This window comes from Abramis brama (assembly GCF_963993115.1).
Source record: "Abramis brama genome assembly, chromosome: 14".
NCBI lineage: Eukaryota > Metazoa > Chordata > Actinopteri > Cypriniformes > Leuciscidae > Abramis > Abramis brama.
Window position 1 is genome coordinate 18422983 of NC_139976.1, and position 18822 is coordinate 18441804.

The following is an 18822-nucleotide window of genomic DNA, read 5'->3' on the forward strand; positions in this document are numbered from 1 at the left end:
ATCACTGCAGACAGTGCTGTGAGCGCGTGCTGGTCAGGCAGCTGTGCTCATTTGTCTGTGACATTGTTCTAATCTGCTGCGAGCGAGTGAGTCGGCGCAAACCCTCAGAAGCCAGGAGGGCAGGAGGGAATGGATGTGTGCGTATGAACATGGGGGAGGAAGAGAGCGGACAAATCAGAGACAATAGATCATTACACACATCTGACCAAACACAAACTCATTTGTAGCCTACGCTCAGACGTAGGCTACTGTAAACCGACTGTGTGTTAAGCAAGCAGATGCTCTCTTGAGATTTAATATTATTTTTCCTGTGGCTAAAACAGAGTGGCGCTAGCAAGGTCAGGGTCATGGGTTTGATTTGTGAAAATTGATGAATCACAGGAATACATCATGTTTTGAAATATATGAAAACAGCAAATTGTTACTTTCAGTTGTAAGTATATGTCACAATTTTACTGTTTTTATTGCATTTTGATTAAATAAATGCAGCTTTGGCACGCATAAAGAGACTTCTTTCAAAAGCATTTAAAAATCTCACCGACCCCAAACTTTTTAAAGAGGTATAGTGTAAATTATTTCCAAATGTTCTCTTAAAAATTCTTTCATAAAGCAAATATTCTTGCAAATATATAAAATTGTATCATTCTTTGTGGTGGGCCATGTTTAATGCATGAATTGATTAAAAACAATGTAGGCCTTGAATGCCATGTCAGTTGCTTTGCATTAAAGCTTTTCTGCATAAATGTAATGTAATACTAATTATTATTAATATGTTTTGCATAATGAGAGCGTATACTGCAGATGTTTGTTCTCTTTCAGTCTTTTTCAGCTCTGTCTGACTTTGAGTAGTTAACATGATCCAGTTAGCCGCTGATGGTAGATCAGATGTATTGTGACCACCTTTAAAGGTGCTCTAAGCGATGTCACGCATTTTTTAGGCCAAAACATTTTTTGTCACATCCAGCAAACATCTCCTCACTATCCGCTAGCTGCCTGTCCTCTGAACACACTGTAAAAAAACGCTGTCTCTGTAGACAGCCTAGGCTCCACAAACGGCAAGAAAAACAAACTGGCCCAGCCTGGACCACGAAACATAACAAACAGTGTTCCAGCCAATAACCAACAAGAATAATTTGGGGGTGGGGGGGTTGGGGGGTTAGTGCGCGTGCACATGAAGGGGGGTGTGTGGAGTGGAGGAGAGAGAAGCATGAAGAGGGAAGTTAGCTAGAGGAGAGATGTCCTAACAACGACTAACGTTAAAATTGTATATTCTTGAGAATTTTGATATGGCCGACACACGACCAAAGAGACGACGTTCTGATGAACAAATAACAAAGAATAGGGAAAAGGAGAAGGAAGTCCTGAATTTACATCAGAAAAGCTATCAAAAGGTGGCGAGAACTCCGCCGGCAGAAGGGCTTCCAATCCGACATTCAGGGTGGCTCTGGACAGGTGTGTAAATCCAGTTTGTTTTTTCTAAATGGTTCATGACTATTTCAGGAAGCACGGAAGGGAGGGGGGTGGGTGGTGGGATAAGGAGGAGGAGGGAGGGTCGAGCTATAGCCTCCGTTTTGTTTGACAATACTTTGAGAGTCAACAAGATGTGACGTCACCCAACATCGCTTAGAGCACCTTTAATAAGGATGAGAAATATCACTTGTCAGAATTGTTTACTTGCTCTTTCGGCCCACTTCTGTGTTTACAGTGTCCTTGTTCCATTTAGTTACTGTAGTAATAACATTACCAAACCAAACCTCAATCCTAACCCTAACCCTGTAGACCTCATTCAGAGCAGCGCCATGACTGGTATGAAAGTGAGGCTGTGAGGGATAGACTTAGTGTTTTCAATGGCATCCTCTGTAAAAAGCTGTATAAAGCTCCTAGATCACTTATAGTTTTCCACTGCTCATGATGTCTGGAGTTCTATGTGTACTGAAGTTTTTGGAAAGATATTTTAGCAGTGTTTCGTCAGCAGAACAATCCAAAAGAGATGTATGTCTATCCCTCACAGCCTCGCTTTCATTCCCGTTAAAAATCAAAGATGGCGCTGCTGTGCATAAGGTCGATAAGTACATGTAGTTAATTATTATTACACAGTACCTAAATGCATAATTACACTGTTACACAGACACCTTAAAATAAAGTGTAACCATTTGTACTTGTATTGATCTTTTATTGATCAAATGTTTGGGTGTATTTTCAACATTGGTGTTGCAAATTCAGCAATTTTTTAACCTGCTAAATGTTATGATGTTATCTAGTTTGGCTGACACAGATGAAGTTTAGTTGAAACTGGCTTTATGTGCAGTATGTGTTGTCACATAGAATTCCGGCTCAGGAGTTTGGCTTAAAGGGTAACTCTCGCCAAATTGCAACCTAGGGTATTTTTGTTAATCTACCCGAGACGTTTAAAAGCATAATTAGAATGGAAACTCCACTTTTAAGTTTGACCATATTTTCGTTTTCAGTCAAATTGCCTTTTGAATGGGTGTGCTAGGGGCACGATATGATAGCATCAAAATCGCTATTTTTAAAACACTAAGAAGGCTCGACACAACGTAAAACTGTGCTTGAAGTATCACCAGGGGCTCTACACATGAACTCGAACATCGAGAACATTGTTTGTGTACACAGAGTTTACTAAAAAGAAAGGTTTTGAACAACTGTTGTTGTTTTCAGTCGCCGGGCATTTTGACAGTCAAAAATAGTCGATCTTTGAATGCGAATGAACTGACTCTGAATTTTAGTATTGTTTCTTATATGAGCATCCTTTTTCAAATACAAGGTCAATATTGATTTTCACTAACGACAAAACAACAAATTATCCGTGAATTTATATGGAACTAAGCTTTAGGAGCTTACCATCTTTACTCTCCTCCCTGTTACGTTGCATTCGGAGATCGACTATTTTTGACTGACAAAATGCCGGCGGACGGAAACACTAACTGATAAAGTGAGTCGTACAAAACCTTTCTTTGTAGTAAACTTTGTGTACACAAACAGTGTTCTCAATGCTCGTGTTTATGTGTAGAGCCCCTGGTGATACTTCAAGCACAGTTTCATGTTGTGTCGAGCCTTCTTATTGTTTTAAAAATAGCGATTTTGATGCTATCACTGAAGTGCCCCTAGCACTCCCATTCAAAAGGCATTTTGACCGAAAACGAAAATACAGTCAAACTTAAAAGTGCCGTTTCCATTCTAATTATGCTTTTACGTGAATGTTTGACTCGGGCAGATTAACAAAAATAGCCTAGGTTGCAATTTGGCGAGAGTTACCCTTTAAAAACAAAAGTGCTCAGAACTGACAGCCGTGAGCAAAGATACCAACATGAAGGTCATGGGAAGGAGACATGCTTCCAGTTTCCAGATGGGCCACTGAGCTTTGAGTGTTGTAGGTGTTAATGCAGCTATCAAATCTTTTACCCATAATATCCTGTGCTGACTCATGCCCACTCATTCATTCCAGCCTAAACTCCTGACAGGAGGCACAGGCTCCTGGAGTGGCAGTGTGAGTCATCTGATATCAAACCTTTTCTGATTCATAAGAAGTCGCTTATGCTCACCAAGAATGCATTTCTTTGACCAAAATACTGTAAAAACAGTATTATTTTGAAGTATTATTATCATTTAAAACAAGTGTTTTCTACTTTAATACATTTTTAAAATGTAATTCATTCCTGTGATGGCGAAGCAGAATTTTCAGCAGTCTTCAGCGTCACATGATCCTTCAGAAATCTGATTTGGTGCTCAAGAGACATTTCTTATTATCAATTTTGAAAACAGTTGTGCTGATTCATATATATTTTTAAAACCCTTGGCACATTTTAGCAGGATTCTTTGATGAATAGAAAGTTCAAAAGAACAGCATTTATAAAGAAATATTTTGTAACATTATAAAATGTTATTACTGTCACATTTAATCGATTTAATTCATCCCTAGCATTAGGTAAAAATTAAGTATTAGAAATTAAGTTAAACATCTTTTTTCTTTTCTAAAACCAGAATGCTAAACCTTTTCTGATTCTTAAAGATGCGACCCCTCCCCTACCTCATCGTAACCTTACCACAAACTCCTTTTCAAAATGCAGCACGATGTTCACACTTAGCAGGAAGACATCTGTGCTTTTCCTCTCCCCTGCTATGAAGAACATTGGGCTTTGAACTTCGAGCTGTGCCAGTGATAACATGGGAACAGAACAGAGAATGGGCGACCATTTCAGAGGCCAAAATAAAGAGTGTTTTAGTCAGTGTGATCGGACTTTACATTTGACTATAGATCAAAATCAAGATGGCTGATGGCTCGAAGTTTGAGGGCCTATGCCAAGGTTCATCTGGCAAACCACAGCACCATGCTCGCTAACGCCGGTTTACTTGGCAACGTTTCGGTTTCCAAGTCACGCCCTGAAAAACACAAACACAGAGAACAGTAGCGCCATGCTCTCTCTCTCTCTGATTCAGAGGTGAAACAAGGACATCCAACTTGAGAACCTGCTGACCTCGCCACACTCCTCAAGTGGCCATGAGTTAAGCAGGCGATATTGTCGAAATACATGCTGTAGCTTTATGCTTGGTATATCATATATTTCCATGTAATCCAAATGGCCATATTAATTTTCGTAAACAGTAATTTTTGCTTTTCTTTTTAAAAATGTAAATTTGTATATTTAAACATTTTAAAAATAAGATATGTTTGCTTGTAATTTATTCCTATGATGGCAAAGCTGAATCATCAGCATCATTATTCCAGTCTTCAGTGTCACATGATCCTTCAGAAATCATTCTAATATGCTGATTTATTGTTTCTTATCAATGTTGAAAACATTTTTGTGGAAATTGTGATACTTTTTTCAGGATTTTTTGATGAATGGAAAGTTCAAAAGAACAGAATTTATTTCAAACAGAAATATTTTAATAAATTATAAGTTATAACGGTCACTTTTGATCAATAATGCATGCTTGCTGGCATTAATTCGAAAATTAAGTGCTAGAAATTAAGTATTAATTTCTTTGACCCTTTTGAAACTGTTTAAAGAATAACTGGAAAACCAGAATATAGAATACAAAATACTGATTAAGAAAATTGCTCAGATCCTAATGATCCTATGTAAAGATTTGTAGCCAGTTCATAATGTTGTGATGATTTGACGACCGTTAGAGTAAAGGGAAAATTTTAAATAAAATATTCTTAAAATCCCCACTTCATTCTCACTTTAAGTAATTTGTATCATCTTGTAAGTAGAAAGAATGAGAATTAAATAATAATAATAACAATAACAACAACTTAATAGACTTAAAGGGCACCCATTATGCCCCTTTTCACAAGATTTGTAAAATAAGTCTCTGATGTCCCCAGAGTGTGTATGTGAAGTTCTAGCTCAAAATACCAAGCAGATAATTTTTTACAGCATGTTTAAATTGTCACTTTTTGGGGCTGAGAAAAACGCGCCGTTTTAGTGTGTATCCCTTTAAATGCAAATGAGCTGCTGCTGCCGGCCCAGAGGGCGGAGCCTCACGAGCTCGCGCTCAGTGTCAGGAATATCTCATCTCAGGGAATGATAATATCAAAGCAGAAACTCTCAGTACCGTGTTCATTTCACCCAGAGTCGGACAATAAAGCCCACAGAGCCAGAGAGTATATGCTATATGGAGATGCAGGTATAGTTTAGTTTAATTACAGTTGTAACTTATTTAACATCTGCTTTTATCCACTATTAATACAAGCCTGCTGTTGCGGACCGGTCCGAATGATGGCCAAAACATACTGATGAGTTTAATGAAATTTTTTATACATCACACAAAAGATGAAGCGTTAGTTTTACACCAGAAAATCACTATAAGAGCTGAATAAACACAGTATAAGAAGTGCGCAATAAAGTCTTATCCATAAACTCTTTCTCTCCCTTTCATTATCATCAACAAACACAGTGAATTACACAAAACACTTGTTACAAATAACAGTAAACAAATATATACACACCTTTTCAGTGGGTGCTTAATAAACTGGTAAACTTTTATGTCCGTAAAAAAAAACTCCTATGAACTGTAATAAAGTGCGCGCTCTCCCTTCCATTACTGCCGTGACCAGTATCACACCGGAGACTATAAGCTGGATCACGAACAGTTGGTACAGATCCATCCTCGAGTAACAACGAAGGTAAATGACGACTGTTATGTTCATTCTTACAACTTATAACAAAACTCCGCAATCATTCTTGTCTACCGCTGCTCCGGGGTCGAAACAATGTCGGACTGTGTACAGCTCACTCAGGGCGGGTCTATGCTCAAACTGCAGTGTCAATCAACAGTCCTGGGAGGGACTTGTGCAAAAGTACATCACATTGCCCAGAATCTGAGAACGGGTTGTTCTGAGACACTGCTTATGATTTATGGGGATTAAAAAAAAAAACAGCACTGGGTGCATTTATGTTCAAACACCTTGTAAAAGTGAATTTTGCATAATAGGTGCCCTTTAAGTAATATTTATATTAAACCTTCTTATAAACTGACCTGTACAATCAGAGTATCACAACAACAAACAATGGACAATCAATCCAGGAACAGAAGTCACACTATAGGACATACAATATTTATTCAGGAACACAAACAATGATAAGTTAATTATCAGGTAGTCCACAAATATTGTGGGAATGGTATCAATACAGTCAAACGGGGGAAAACATACATGGAAAACCATTTGGGAACAAGTGACCCCAAAAGAAAAGTTCTTGCAAAAGTTCTTGAAAAGTTCAGAAATTGGTGCAAATGGAAAATAAAACAAATTTTTAAAATAGGTTACTGACTGCTTCTTGATAATGATTTTTCATCCAATAAGAAATTAAACTTTATTTTAGATGTATAATTTTTACATAAATAGAAATACAAAAGAAGATGGGTCCAGGATTACAACTTGAATAGGAGATACTTTTTCTATAACTGTTAAAGAGAAAGAATTCCCGAAAAGCGTTCATGTAGAATTCCCCCAAAAAGCAAGAAACTACAAAATATGATATACATATGAATGCATCATGCAAAGTGGCAAGTCTGCTTACAAACATGTTGTATAGTAGTCTGTTTTAATGTAGCTTTAGCGGCATGGATTTACTCTCCCCAACTAAGAAACAACACACCTAAACCAGCTAACCAGCTCCCCCAAAAACAGATTTAAATAAAACTGTGAACCATGAGTATAAAATATCCAGATCTTTCAGAATAAATTTTCAGACCAATCTTTACAATCTTTGAGGACATCAATGAGTTACTGCATAATGGACAAAGCAAAGCATCATGGAAAATCCGTTTCGAGTTCGAAAAAAGTGTGTTCAACTAGTGAGATTCCCTGATTGGTTGAGTAGAGTCAGATGACCAGTGAGGTACGAAAAAAGTCCCATTATCCAACGGGGAAAGAGAAAATGTAAGTCCGATACACAATGTTTAAGTGTGTAAGTCTCACACACTGTACACATGAACGCTTGCATTACTAGTTAGTTAAAAACCGCAAAAACAGATCGCTAATCCACATGCAACGTCTTGCATAAAGAACATCAGATAAAAGGATAAAAAGTAAAACGTGAGAAAAGTTGCTGCCTCAGATGCTAGACGTCCATCTTTGAGAAAATACCAGAAATAATCCAAGGGCGCAATGATCATAGTCCCATATATGTTAAACTACTTTTTTATTATATAAAAAAAAAAAATTCAGTTGCTTTCTTTCTTAGTAATACAATGTGCGCTTGTTTCTTTATTTCTCTTATTACCTTTGTGTTGGCTTTCGCTCCTCTTCTGTAAATGTCCATGTTGCTTGGTTATTCTTGGTTGCGCTCTCTTCCCCTCCATGTTTGGTGAGTGAGAGAGAAAAACCAGTGCCCCTGACCCTCCCCTGACCCCCGCTCCCCTCCCGTGGGCCGTGTAGTCCAGGCCCTCATCTCTCGGCCTCCATGGCGACGCTGGCCTTCTGTTCGGTCGCCGCTTGCTGGTTGACAGCCGAGGGCCAGCCTGGGGGCGGGTGGGCCTGTTGCGGGGAAGGCCCCTGAGTCCATAAGCCCTGCTGGTTGGGCACGGGTGGGGTCATGCCCCAGCTGACCGGAGGTGGAGGGGGTGAGGTGGCCATGCTGGGACTGCTGCTGCTGTTGAAGCTTTCTGAGGCTTTGAGTCGCGAGAACATGGTGAGGGCGTCTGGGAAGTTTGGTGGCGTTGCGGGTGTGTTGGCAGGAGTACACATCTGAAAACAAACGGATGAAGAAAGAATCACAGATGTGTTCTTTGATAATGCACATAATTAATGCATAAAACTTACACTATTGTTGTAAAGTTTGGGGTCGGCAAGATTGTACGGTAACATTTTATTTGAATGGTCCCTTTTACACATTCTGTTACCTAGAAGTAACGTTGCACCTACATGTCTACTAACTCTTATTAGAGTGTTAGTAGAGTATTAGTAGACTGGTAGTGTTAGGGTTAGAATAAGTTGAAATACCTGCAAAGAAACTTATAGTCAGTAGAATGTCTGTTGGGGGACAATCAAAATAAACAGTTAGCAGATATTAAGCAGACAGTCTATTAATACTCGAATGACTCTAGTTGACTTATAGTCGACAGAATGTTCAAAGGGGACCATCAAAATAAAGTGTTACAGATTGTACAGTAACAGTTTGAATATATTTGAATATATATTTAAAAATATAATTTATTCCTTTGATGCAAAGCTGAATTTTCAGCATCCATTACTCCAGTCTTCAGTCACATGATTCTTCCGAAATCTGATTTGTTGCTCAAGAAACATTTCTAATTATTATCAATAGGGGTGTAACAATATATCGTGTCACAATATATCGCAGTACAAAAATGCAACAATGTGTATCGTGAATAGTGACAATATGTATCGTGAATAGTTCACCCAAAATAAAAATTACTATGTGAGAAAAAATGTAAGTTTTCAGAGTTTTAGCGTCAGTACTACATTAAAATATTATATATAATGTTGAATATAATGTATAATAATGCAATAGGGGAATATCTGTGTAAAAAAGTGGCCTACATTATTTTAAATGTATCTAGTCAGTGACAGAGAAACATATTTGTCTAAAATAACTATTTTCAGCTTCAGAATCATGAATATTTTTATTCTGGTGTCTCTATTGTCCTGTGCATTGGGTTTCCAGAACCAAGTCCAAGTATATTCATTTATACACACAATGTAATATCAAATTTATCAGTTTAATAAACAGTACATTTTTTGTTAACATTTTATCATATGTCTTGGAGTATCACAATAATATCGTATCGTGAGTTCAGTATTGTGATATGTATCGAATCGTGACATGAGGGTATCGTTACACCCCTAATTATCAATGTTAAAAACATTTGTGCTGCTTAACATTTTTGTGATATATTTTGAGATACAAACCTTTTTCATATATATATATATATATATATATATATATATGTTTTTTTTTTTGTTTTTTTTTTACTTCATACACTTTAATCAAATTAAATCAGTTAACTTAAATAAGTTAAATCTTGCTCCATCTCTAAAATGACTTTCCTTTTTGGCTGATGTCACAAACCCGTCATGTGTATATTGATATCACAAAAAGATCGCTTTCCGTGGTCTAATCAATTCCTGATGGATACAATTAGGTCCCATCTTTTACAGATTACAGAAGTAAATTAAGCTGCGAAAGCATTTCATGTTGAACACATTCTAAACTATCTGACAAGCAGCTAAAATATTTTACAGTGGCAAAATTCAATTCTGCTAAGGTGTCCCAGCAGATCATCCCGACATTCCCTCCCTTCCTTCGCATTCTTGCTGCCTGTGCTGATTGGTGCTCTTCGAACAGTTCTACTTCCTGTTTCTCATCTATGCTCAGGCATCACCCGCTCTGCTCTGTGCGATGTTCGGCTACTCCATTACCCCGATGACCTTCCTCTCTAAACTCGCTGTCCTCTGTCCACAACAAAACTCACATTTACAGAGGTACACAATAGGCCTCATGAGAGCACCCCCGCCATCCTGCAATGTTTTTGGCGGGAGAGCAACATCACCAGAATAAACAACATTTCAAAGGCCGCCACAAATGCGCACATGAGCAGTCTGTGGGTTGAATTATGTGGAGCAAATCTAGAGATTTTTGTGAATGAAAGCTAAATGAATGGACAGCGTTTCATTGGGATACTTCCTGATGTGCCCTTGCACAGGTACCGTATGAGAAACATGCCCATATTGTCTTACTGCAGCGATCAAATCCGTATCTGTGTCCCATCCTGTCAGCAACCTTGAATCCTGCCGTCTGCAGATTTTATTGACCCATCAGTAAGGATATCTCGCCAAAAACCACAATCACCCCATTGTGGCTGGTCAAAAGTCTCAAATGGACTTCAGTGTCCCTAGATGGCTTTAATTCACAAAAGTGTTTACAACAGGAAGTCTGAGGGATAAAAAAAAAAAAGCTGTGAAGCTGTTAAACAGGCTTCAAATGGCACTGAGGGGGCGTTTTTGAGAGTCACACAAAATGGCATCTAATAATGCATCAGCCGTCAGGACAGCTGCTGCAGATGTGGAGAAGGTCAGTGGCTTAACACGGCCGTCAAACCGAGAGCAGATGCATCTGCAGATCCTCCATAATTCAGAAACATCGACAAGTGATGCAGTGTACATAACAAACACGCTCTGGTCAACAGCTGGGTTGCTGTGGAAATATTTTGGTTGTGAGGACAGATCTGTTGATGAGAAATGAGGTCAGAGTTGGCGTAGAAAAACAGAACCTGTGGTGCACAGCCCAGTCCACTTTGTTACACTGCATTTTTTGTTTGTTACACTTCATTTACTTGGAAACCTAGTGAATGTTTAACTGTTTTTGTCTGTTTCGGGACACTGTTAGTGTTAAAGCTGTGTGTTACCAACAGAACTGTAAGAAAAACCAGCTTCTAAACACACCCCTTGTCTTTCACTGGTTGGACAAAAAGACAGGCCAGCCCCAAACTCACGCCATTGGATGAGCCGATGTTGCAGTTAGAATTCCGAGGTTGGAATTCTAAGAATGTTTAGATAGAAATAAGATTATTTTATTTTTTTTACAGGCATTTTAAATTGCGCATTGCATTGTGATTTGTTTTAGGGTTAAAAGAAATGTACGTAAACTTAAAGGATTATGTCCTGGCAGAAAATTACCACTACTTTTTCCGGTTTTCAACATATTTTTTTGTACAGACCCACAAGTTTGAGTGGTTTCTTTTTTAAAACAAGACCAATAGAGTGCAACAGTGCCAGCAAATTGTTTTAGCAACCTTGGTTCTGAAAGTATTTTTCCCATAAAGAGTTATAACCATGAACCAAACCAACCAGCTACATGGTGAATCAAAACAATACAAACTTAAAATCGGTGAAAATGACAAAGGTACAACACTGCTTCAGTGACAGAATTAACTACAATCCCATTAAGCATTGTTAGTAACAACTGAATTAAACACGATAGAAAATTATAATCATTTGCTATATCCAGCAAAGTAAACTATAATTTCTGCAAGCTTTTTTCAAGATATATGTGTCTTTCCAAAAAAGGACAATTGGAGACTCCTAATAAACAAATGATATAAGGAGTCCATATAATTCATACATTTCCGCACATTTAGTATATAAGGAGTCCATATAATTCATACATTTATGCACACCAAAGCGCGCACACACACATATACAAAAAAAAAGACCAAAACTTTTCGGAATTTATTGTACAGTATGTATACAGTTCAGAGCTGGTTTAAAGCTTGTTTACATTTCTAGACATGTCAATTTGCGTTACCAAACAGGACCACATGGATATATACCACAGCATATACCATCGATTAACAAACTCGTAGCTTTAGATTTATAAATTATCGTTAAATGAATGGGATTTTTACCTCCTGAACCCAACTGTTAGACTCTATAAGACATTGACAATGATCCAGGTCAAATGTGGGACTTGGAAAAAAACATTGTTTTGAATCAATAATGTTTTGACTCCAAAATGGACATAATCGTGTTGTGTGCCCATTTCCAACATGAACCAATGCAAAAACATGTGTTAAACATTATTAAACAGTGTGTTTGGTATTCCAAGTGCATCCGTAAACATTGCATGGGCATCAGGAAAAATAAATGAAGAGCATCAATTATGTTTCCCTTTCTATTGTTCAAGTAGCCAGACTGTTCCAATCCAGAAACAAGCAGTGTGGGGGGGGGGGATTGGGGGATTTACGGATTTCACGTGAGCTTGAGAAAAACGCTCCTCCATTCCACTGGAATAGCTGAAAATGTTTAACGTAAAACAAAGGAAAGCTTTCAAATTCCTTTGAACTGAACCAGTGAAACTGAATTCACCGCTCCATGCATACACTGTAGCTCAGAGGTTCTCCTACAACCACTGTTTTACATCCTCACGCATGTATACATGACTGGAATTATGGAAAGTGATAACATTGTTAGCAGATGGAGTATGAAATATAATAATAAGGTTTGTAATGAGATAATTGACGGTTCACTGCAGTGTTCCATTGTAACAGAACTGCACTGATACGCATATCTGTGAGTCTCTGAGAGAAAGAGAGAAGCTGGGAGGTGTGGACAATGCCTTCAGGAGCTGCTTGATTTTTAGAACTGTAATTTGTAATCACATACTGCAGAGATGTAGAGGTTTTTCCTGATCTCTGCACTCTATTATCGTGTGTGTGCGTCTGTTCAAGTGTTTGCACATATGTGAGCAAATGATCTCTCCGTTTGAGGCTTGATTATTAACCTGAGTATTGGCACAGTACAGAGGGATTTCAGAGCAAAAATAAATAAATAGACAAATATTGTTTGAAAATGGATGGTTTTTATGGTGAAAACAAGACTTGACACTTACTGTATGCTCAAATCAAGGACATGACTGGCCAATGCTGGCTGCAGTGTTCTCTGCCAAGTTATGTGCATCGTAAAACAGCTAAAGGTGTTCAATCAGAGCAGTTTAAACGGCGTCCGACTGAAAGACATCATGGAGAGTTATGACATTCTTTTTTCAGCACGATGAACAGAAGTAGCGACTGATCTTTTCTTCCGTATTTGGATGTACATCCGAGCGTTTATCAAACAGCTTATTGAAAAAAAAAAATGTAATGGGACTTGGTTCTATGTTAATTGGATTGTGAGATGTGTGTGTGCATAGGGTAACTGTTTGTCCTGGAGTATGTGAACAGAAATACATGAAACAGAAAGGCATGGATGTTTGTACTATAACTATGACAAAATACTCTATACTTTAATGGCCTGTTCACACCAAGAATGTAAAAATAACTATAATGATAACTCCACGTCCACACCAACAACGATAAATTACAGTTAATTTTAAGCTTGCATGTGATGTTATGTCGTCTGTCGCTTTAAACACACATTATCTTTAAAATCAGGTGGATTCTGATTGGTTGTCAATGTTTTTATCATTCATCAGCTAGAAAAAAATTATTTTGAAATTCATTCCAATGATATTATTCTTCTGTCGCTAATGCTATAGCTGTGGGGGTGGAGTTCCGCAGTGATAAGTTTCAAGAGCATGCTAGCATACAAGAAAAAAGAAAAGAAAGGACAAAAGCTAGCATAGCATGTGTTTTTAGAGGTTTTGATTCAGGGGAATGGAATCCTACACAACAATGGCCTCTACCAGCAGGGGTAATTTGGGCCATGGCTTGCTAACCTTCCAAACCTTGATGTCTTGGTTTGACGTGCATGACAAGTTACTTCTTGTTCGCACATTTGCAATGCATGCTGGGAAACAATGCCTGTAAATGTGGTTTATGTGGTTTACTCTTTCTGGCACCCTAATAACACAAAGCATGAAATGCCATATGCTTCAGTTCAAACAGAATCATTGTCTCAGAGTGAAATACTTTGCATACATTGACTTTTGACATTCCAGCATAAAAAAACAAACTAAAAACTTCTTAAATCTTTTCTTTATACTGTTTCACAAGGTCTGATTATCCCACTTCCCCAATTCACAGCCTCCACAAGAGAGAACATCTGCTCTCTTTTATTGGCAACATGACTGTAAGGTCATCAAGATAAGGAGCTTCGCTCCATGATCATTTTAATCAAACTGTCCGTTAACTGCCATAAACTCGTCATTACTCTAACCTTTACTCAACTCTGTCTACACTGCAGATTGTATCTAAACATTTTAATATTGCCTATTCTTTCTTAGGTCACACCCAGGAACAAACCACAGTTAAAGTTACCAGAACTTGTACCCCTCCCTCTCAGCCCCAATGCCAGGAAAAGAGCCTTTTCTAGTCTTTGTGTGTTAAATCCTGTTTTAATTACTTGAGGTGACTGCATGGTCAAAGCTTCACTAACAAAATTCCTTGGGAAAACGTTATTTGTCAAAATGTGGATTTTTACATCCTTTGGTAATGAACCACACATTCTGCTTATGTTTGATTTCAAATATATTTTACTCGATTATAGAAATCAATAGAACAGATCTATATCTTTGTTTAATAATTGATGACCTAAATTAAATTAGAATCTTCAATTGAAAAAAAACACTAAATATTTGGTTAAGTCGCATCCCCTGCAATGGCACTACTGCCCTGCATGCTGTAATAAGAAAAAAATGTATTTAGCAATATAATATGGTAAAAAAAAGACATACATTACAAGTCACTATTAATCATAAGCAATAAATCCTTTTATTCATACTGTTTTTGTCCTTCTTTCTAATAACAGAGTGAATTTTACTGTGAATTACTTTGTTTGTGTTTCAAAACCCAGATTTCATTCAAATTAAATTCATAATTAAGTTTTTCAGTGTGACATCCAAATGTCTTTTTTGAGTATTGTGCTCAGCGTGTCAGTTATGAGTTAACGTGGTCAGCAATTACTGTAGGACTACAGCCGCAGGGTCACTCTAGGAGACAAACATCTAACATTACATCTGTCCAGAGCATGATCTCAGCCCTTGACGACTTGCCCATTCAACAACAATCACTTCCTAATAATTAACGTTTATTAGTAAAATGAATGAACAGCAATGCATTCAGATGTTAAGCTTCAGGGAGGCATGAACATGTGGTCAACTGTGATGTTGTGCTTTAAAATAAACGCTTGAATGAGTAGTTCATGCAAAAAAAAAAAAAAAAAAAAAAAACCTCACTCTCATGTTGAGTAAATGATTTTATGTTAAGACTACAGTCAACATCAGTGATTAATTTACAACAACCAATTCTGAAATCCTGTTTACTTAGGACCCCTCCAAACAAGACTGCAGGACCAAACCAACATAAAAGAACACTCTGTGACGTAAGCACACAAGTATTTTTTAATACACTTATGACTTCACTTTCAATCAAAATTAGTGTGCCAGCGCAAGGGAAATTGTGGCGCAAACTTGATTAGGAGAGCATAACTAATAACATTAGTAAGTGTTGGTAGCCATGCCACAAAAATCACACCTCTGCTGGATCTATTTAAATTATGAGGCAGTGGACAAATCCCACGTTCAGTCTCAAGCAATGATCCATAGGTACTTTTGTATCCCCCATCCCATTTTCACATCAATAAACCTCAAACAAACATGGGGTCAACTGATATCTGAAATATTGCACAACATTGCGTATGTGCACTGATGTGTAATATGTAACTGAACATCAAAGATTGTCAAATTTAATTACATAATAATAATAATAATAATAATAATTATTATTTTTATGAACCAGCCTGACTGCCATTAAAAATAACTGACCCAAAAGAACGATTCACTCACAATTCGAACATTTCTATGACTTGCAAGCATGTTTTGATCTACACAAGAACATTATTTACTAGATGAAATATTTTACAGCAAAGCATAACTAGAAAAATTTATCTTCACTATAGAAATTTGCATCTCTTTTTAAACATTTATTAAGTTCCAAGACATTTCCCGGTCTGAACAACACCATTTAAAAATGTATATATACACCATTAACACTTTATAATAAGGTTACATTTGTTAACATTAGTTAACTACATTAATTAACATGAACAAACAATAAAAAAATTCAATGCATTTATTAATCTAAGGGTAGGTTTACACAAAAACGTTGTACTAAAAACGGAACAGTTTTTCCCTTGCATTTTTGGCGTAGCCCCTATGGACGACAATGTTGTCTCCCCCAAACGATCCCTGTTCACACAGATCCACAAAAACGACTAAACTCGTTGCATTATACATGCCAAGCCAGTAGTTGGCGATGTCACTCTGTAAAGAAACACTTTGCGCATATAGACTGAACACATAATACACATGCGCATGGTGTCATCGTTTTCACAAATACAAGTATTTGTAGTTTAAATGGAGATGATAATGGTAATGGTGTAGTTTTCAAAAACTAGGCTATCACTTTGAATCACATTTCTGAAAAACATAACTTGGACACAGTCATCTCTGATAACAGAACACTCTAAATTGTAATGTAGACATGCATGTTCTGTAAAGCTGCTTTAAAACAATATGTATTGTGAAAAGCACTATACAAATAAATGTGAATTGAATTGAATTGAATCCCATTTTCAAAAGTTTGTGTTTTCAGGCCCCCAAAACACTGTTGTCATGTAAATGAACGGCCAAAGGGCATAAAAAGTTTTCCGTTTTTAGTTTCGTGTAAGCTGCCCCTAAGTTCAAGTTAATTTCATAATTCACTAAAACATTATTCAAATCAAAAGCTGTATATATTAACATTATTTAATGGACACCAGCTAACATGAACAATGAACAGTAAACTAAACATTTACTAATAGGATCTTGTTGTATTAGTGTATTGGGACCTTAGTGTTAATACCTAATATTTCAAGGTTTTTCAGTGACAGTAGGATATTCCAGAACTCCATCATCATGATGCACATATGATATGTTCCCTTTTAATAAAGGAGTTAAACACTAGCCCTAGGCAAGAAGACACTGATTTTTGCTTGACCGATGAAATCCCACATCCGTGATACTTTAACCTTGCGGCCATTATTTCATTTCAGTTATGCTGCAACAAAGAAATACTGCCTACCTCGGCACACTACAGTAATAACAGTGAACACAGCGCCTGTGTGTGTCAGTGTGTGTGTTTATTTCTGGAAGCCCCGTCTCTCCGCAACATGGCCGACACTATGGCTACAGCTTTACATTGTTATTGTTGCAGCCACGATATAAACCGAGCTCGTATATTAGCATAACAAACACGTGCAACAGAAAAAAGTTAAATTCATTGAAGTAAACGCTTATAAACAGAGATGGCGGCTTTCTTACTCACCATTTGATGATGGTGACCGTAGGGTATATTTGTCTCTTGAAAGAAGGCACTAAGGGCTGTCTGTGAGTGAGAGATCATAACACAACATTACTTCACATGCTGTTTAGTAATATTTAAACATTATTCATATCACGCTATAGCCTACTGGGGACCTGATGGGGTTTCACTTATTTTTAGCGAGCTGAAACGAAAGCTCAACATTGATACACTCTGCTGTAGTGTAATCTGTCAGTGGTCATCTTCATTGCATAATAGCAAGGGAAGCTAGTACACTGTGTCATGGGGAAGGATTATAGTATTTAATCTGGAGTAAACTCTAATTGGATAGTAGTCTATCTTTGTTGAGCTTTTCGCAATTGTTATAGCCTACTAAAGGGGTGTATTTAAGTGCCTTTTTATCTAAAAAAATAAAACACATTAATAGATTTGAAATGCCCAAGGATGAAAATAAAACTGGTTTGGGTCATTGTTAATAGTCATTCCTAGAAATGGCAAATAGACGCGCGACAATGTATACAGTGCATCATATATAAACAATGCACTGGCGTAGGCATGCATAGTGTGCTGTCCGTTGCGCTCACCTCAAACTGCCAATGTGCCGCTTGCAAAAGCTGTTTCGCCTGGTCTGCGGCACATCCAGCTGTCAGGACGAACTGGTTTATCATAACTTGATGCTTGAGTTCATCCATATTCGCTGGTGTTTATTTCCGAGCCACGAACAATAGTGCTTTACCCGGGACAGGATTTTTGAGATTTAGTCTCTCCGCTTTTCTCTTTCAGTCGTCCACCATTACAGCCGGTTGAGCAAACACAAATATTTACTGTAGGAGCGCTGGCGTAACGAGCGCCAGATGATTGACAGCGTGAAGCAGCCAATCAGAGAGGGGCGGAGGTCATGGGAATTGTATGCGTAAGGATTCCACGTTTGTTGTGTTTCTGATGATACTGCATTCGTTTGACGTGTGTGTTGAAGCTCTCGAGATAGATGTTTACGATTTTGATTATACAAAGTTAAATCATTCATTGTTAAACAGAAAAAATGCATATATGAACTACACGACCAGGATAATAGTGCGTGTTTAAGTTGCTCTTTAAACACCAAAACTCCATATCCCGGCATGCAACGCTTTGTTTGTTAAGTTCTAGAAGGCTGAATTTATGAATGACGGTCGCTCCCGTCCAATTCCCATTCGAGCTATGCCACTACTTTCCCAAATATGGTAAATAAATCTTCCAACACCAATTAAATCACTAGCATCTTTATAGAAGACCATCTGATGTATTTGGGCACAGTCCTTTGAACTGTTAATAGTAAGCATATGACCACAACTTTTACATGACGTTGCTTTTACTTTTAATAACAGTGCGTGACCGCTTGACAAAATTATATGACTGAGAAAAAAAAAAAAAAAAAAAAACACGCATCTTCAACACAAATACTGAATAAACTAAATATATACAAATTCAATCGTGCTCGCTCCATCCATGAAATAAGTTTAGGTGTTATAAAATAAGATTTTAGACAAAAGG

General features: G+C 37.5%; 1 protein-coding gene across 1 annotated transcript; it reads right to left on the bottom strand.

Annotated features, from left to right (window-relative positions):
• Positions 1-6564: 6564 nt before the first annotated feature.
• Positions 6565-18114, bottom strand: ubald1a (UBA-like domain containing 1a). The gene is made up of 3 exons (XM_084134680.1): positions 17874-18114; positions 17293-17352; positions 6565-8218 (listed from the first exon to the last, which is right to left on the bottom strand). Exons 1-3 carry the CDS (start codon positions 17979-17981, stop codon positions 7919-7921), a joined length of 468 nt encoding a protein of 155 aa, XP_083990806.1. The 5' UTR covers positions 17982-18114; the 3' UTR covers positions 6565-7918.
• Between the last annotated feature and the right edge of the window lie 708 nt (positions 18115-18822).

Excerpts from the sequence above, each read along its gene's own strand:
- ubald1a (XM_084134680.1), bottom strand. The coding sequence starts at position 17,981 with ATGGATGAACTCAAGCATCAAGTTATGATAAACCAGTTCGTCCTGACA. Across the intron at positions 17,353-17,873 it reads CGGCACATTGGCAGTTTGAG|ACAGCCCTTAGTGCCTTCTT; the intron begins GTGAGCGCAACG and ends TCTCACTCACAG. Across the intron at positions 8,219-17,292 it reads ACGGTCACCATCATCAAATG|ATGTGTACTCCTGCCAACAC; the intron begins GTGAGTAAGAAA and ends GTTTGTTTTCAG.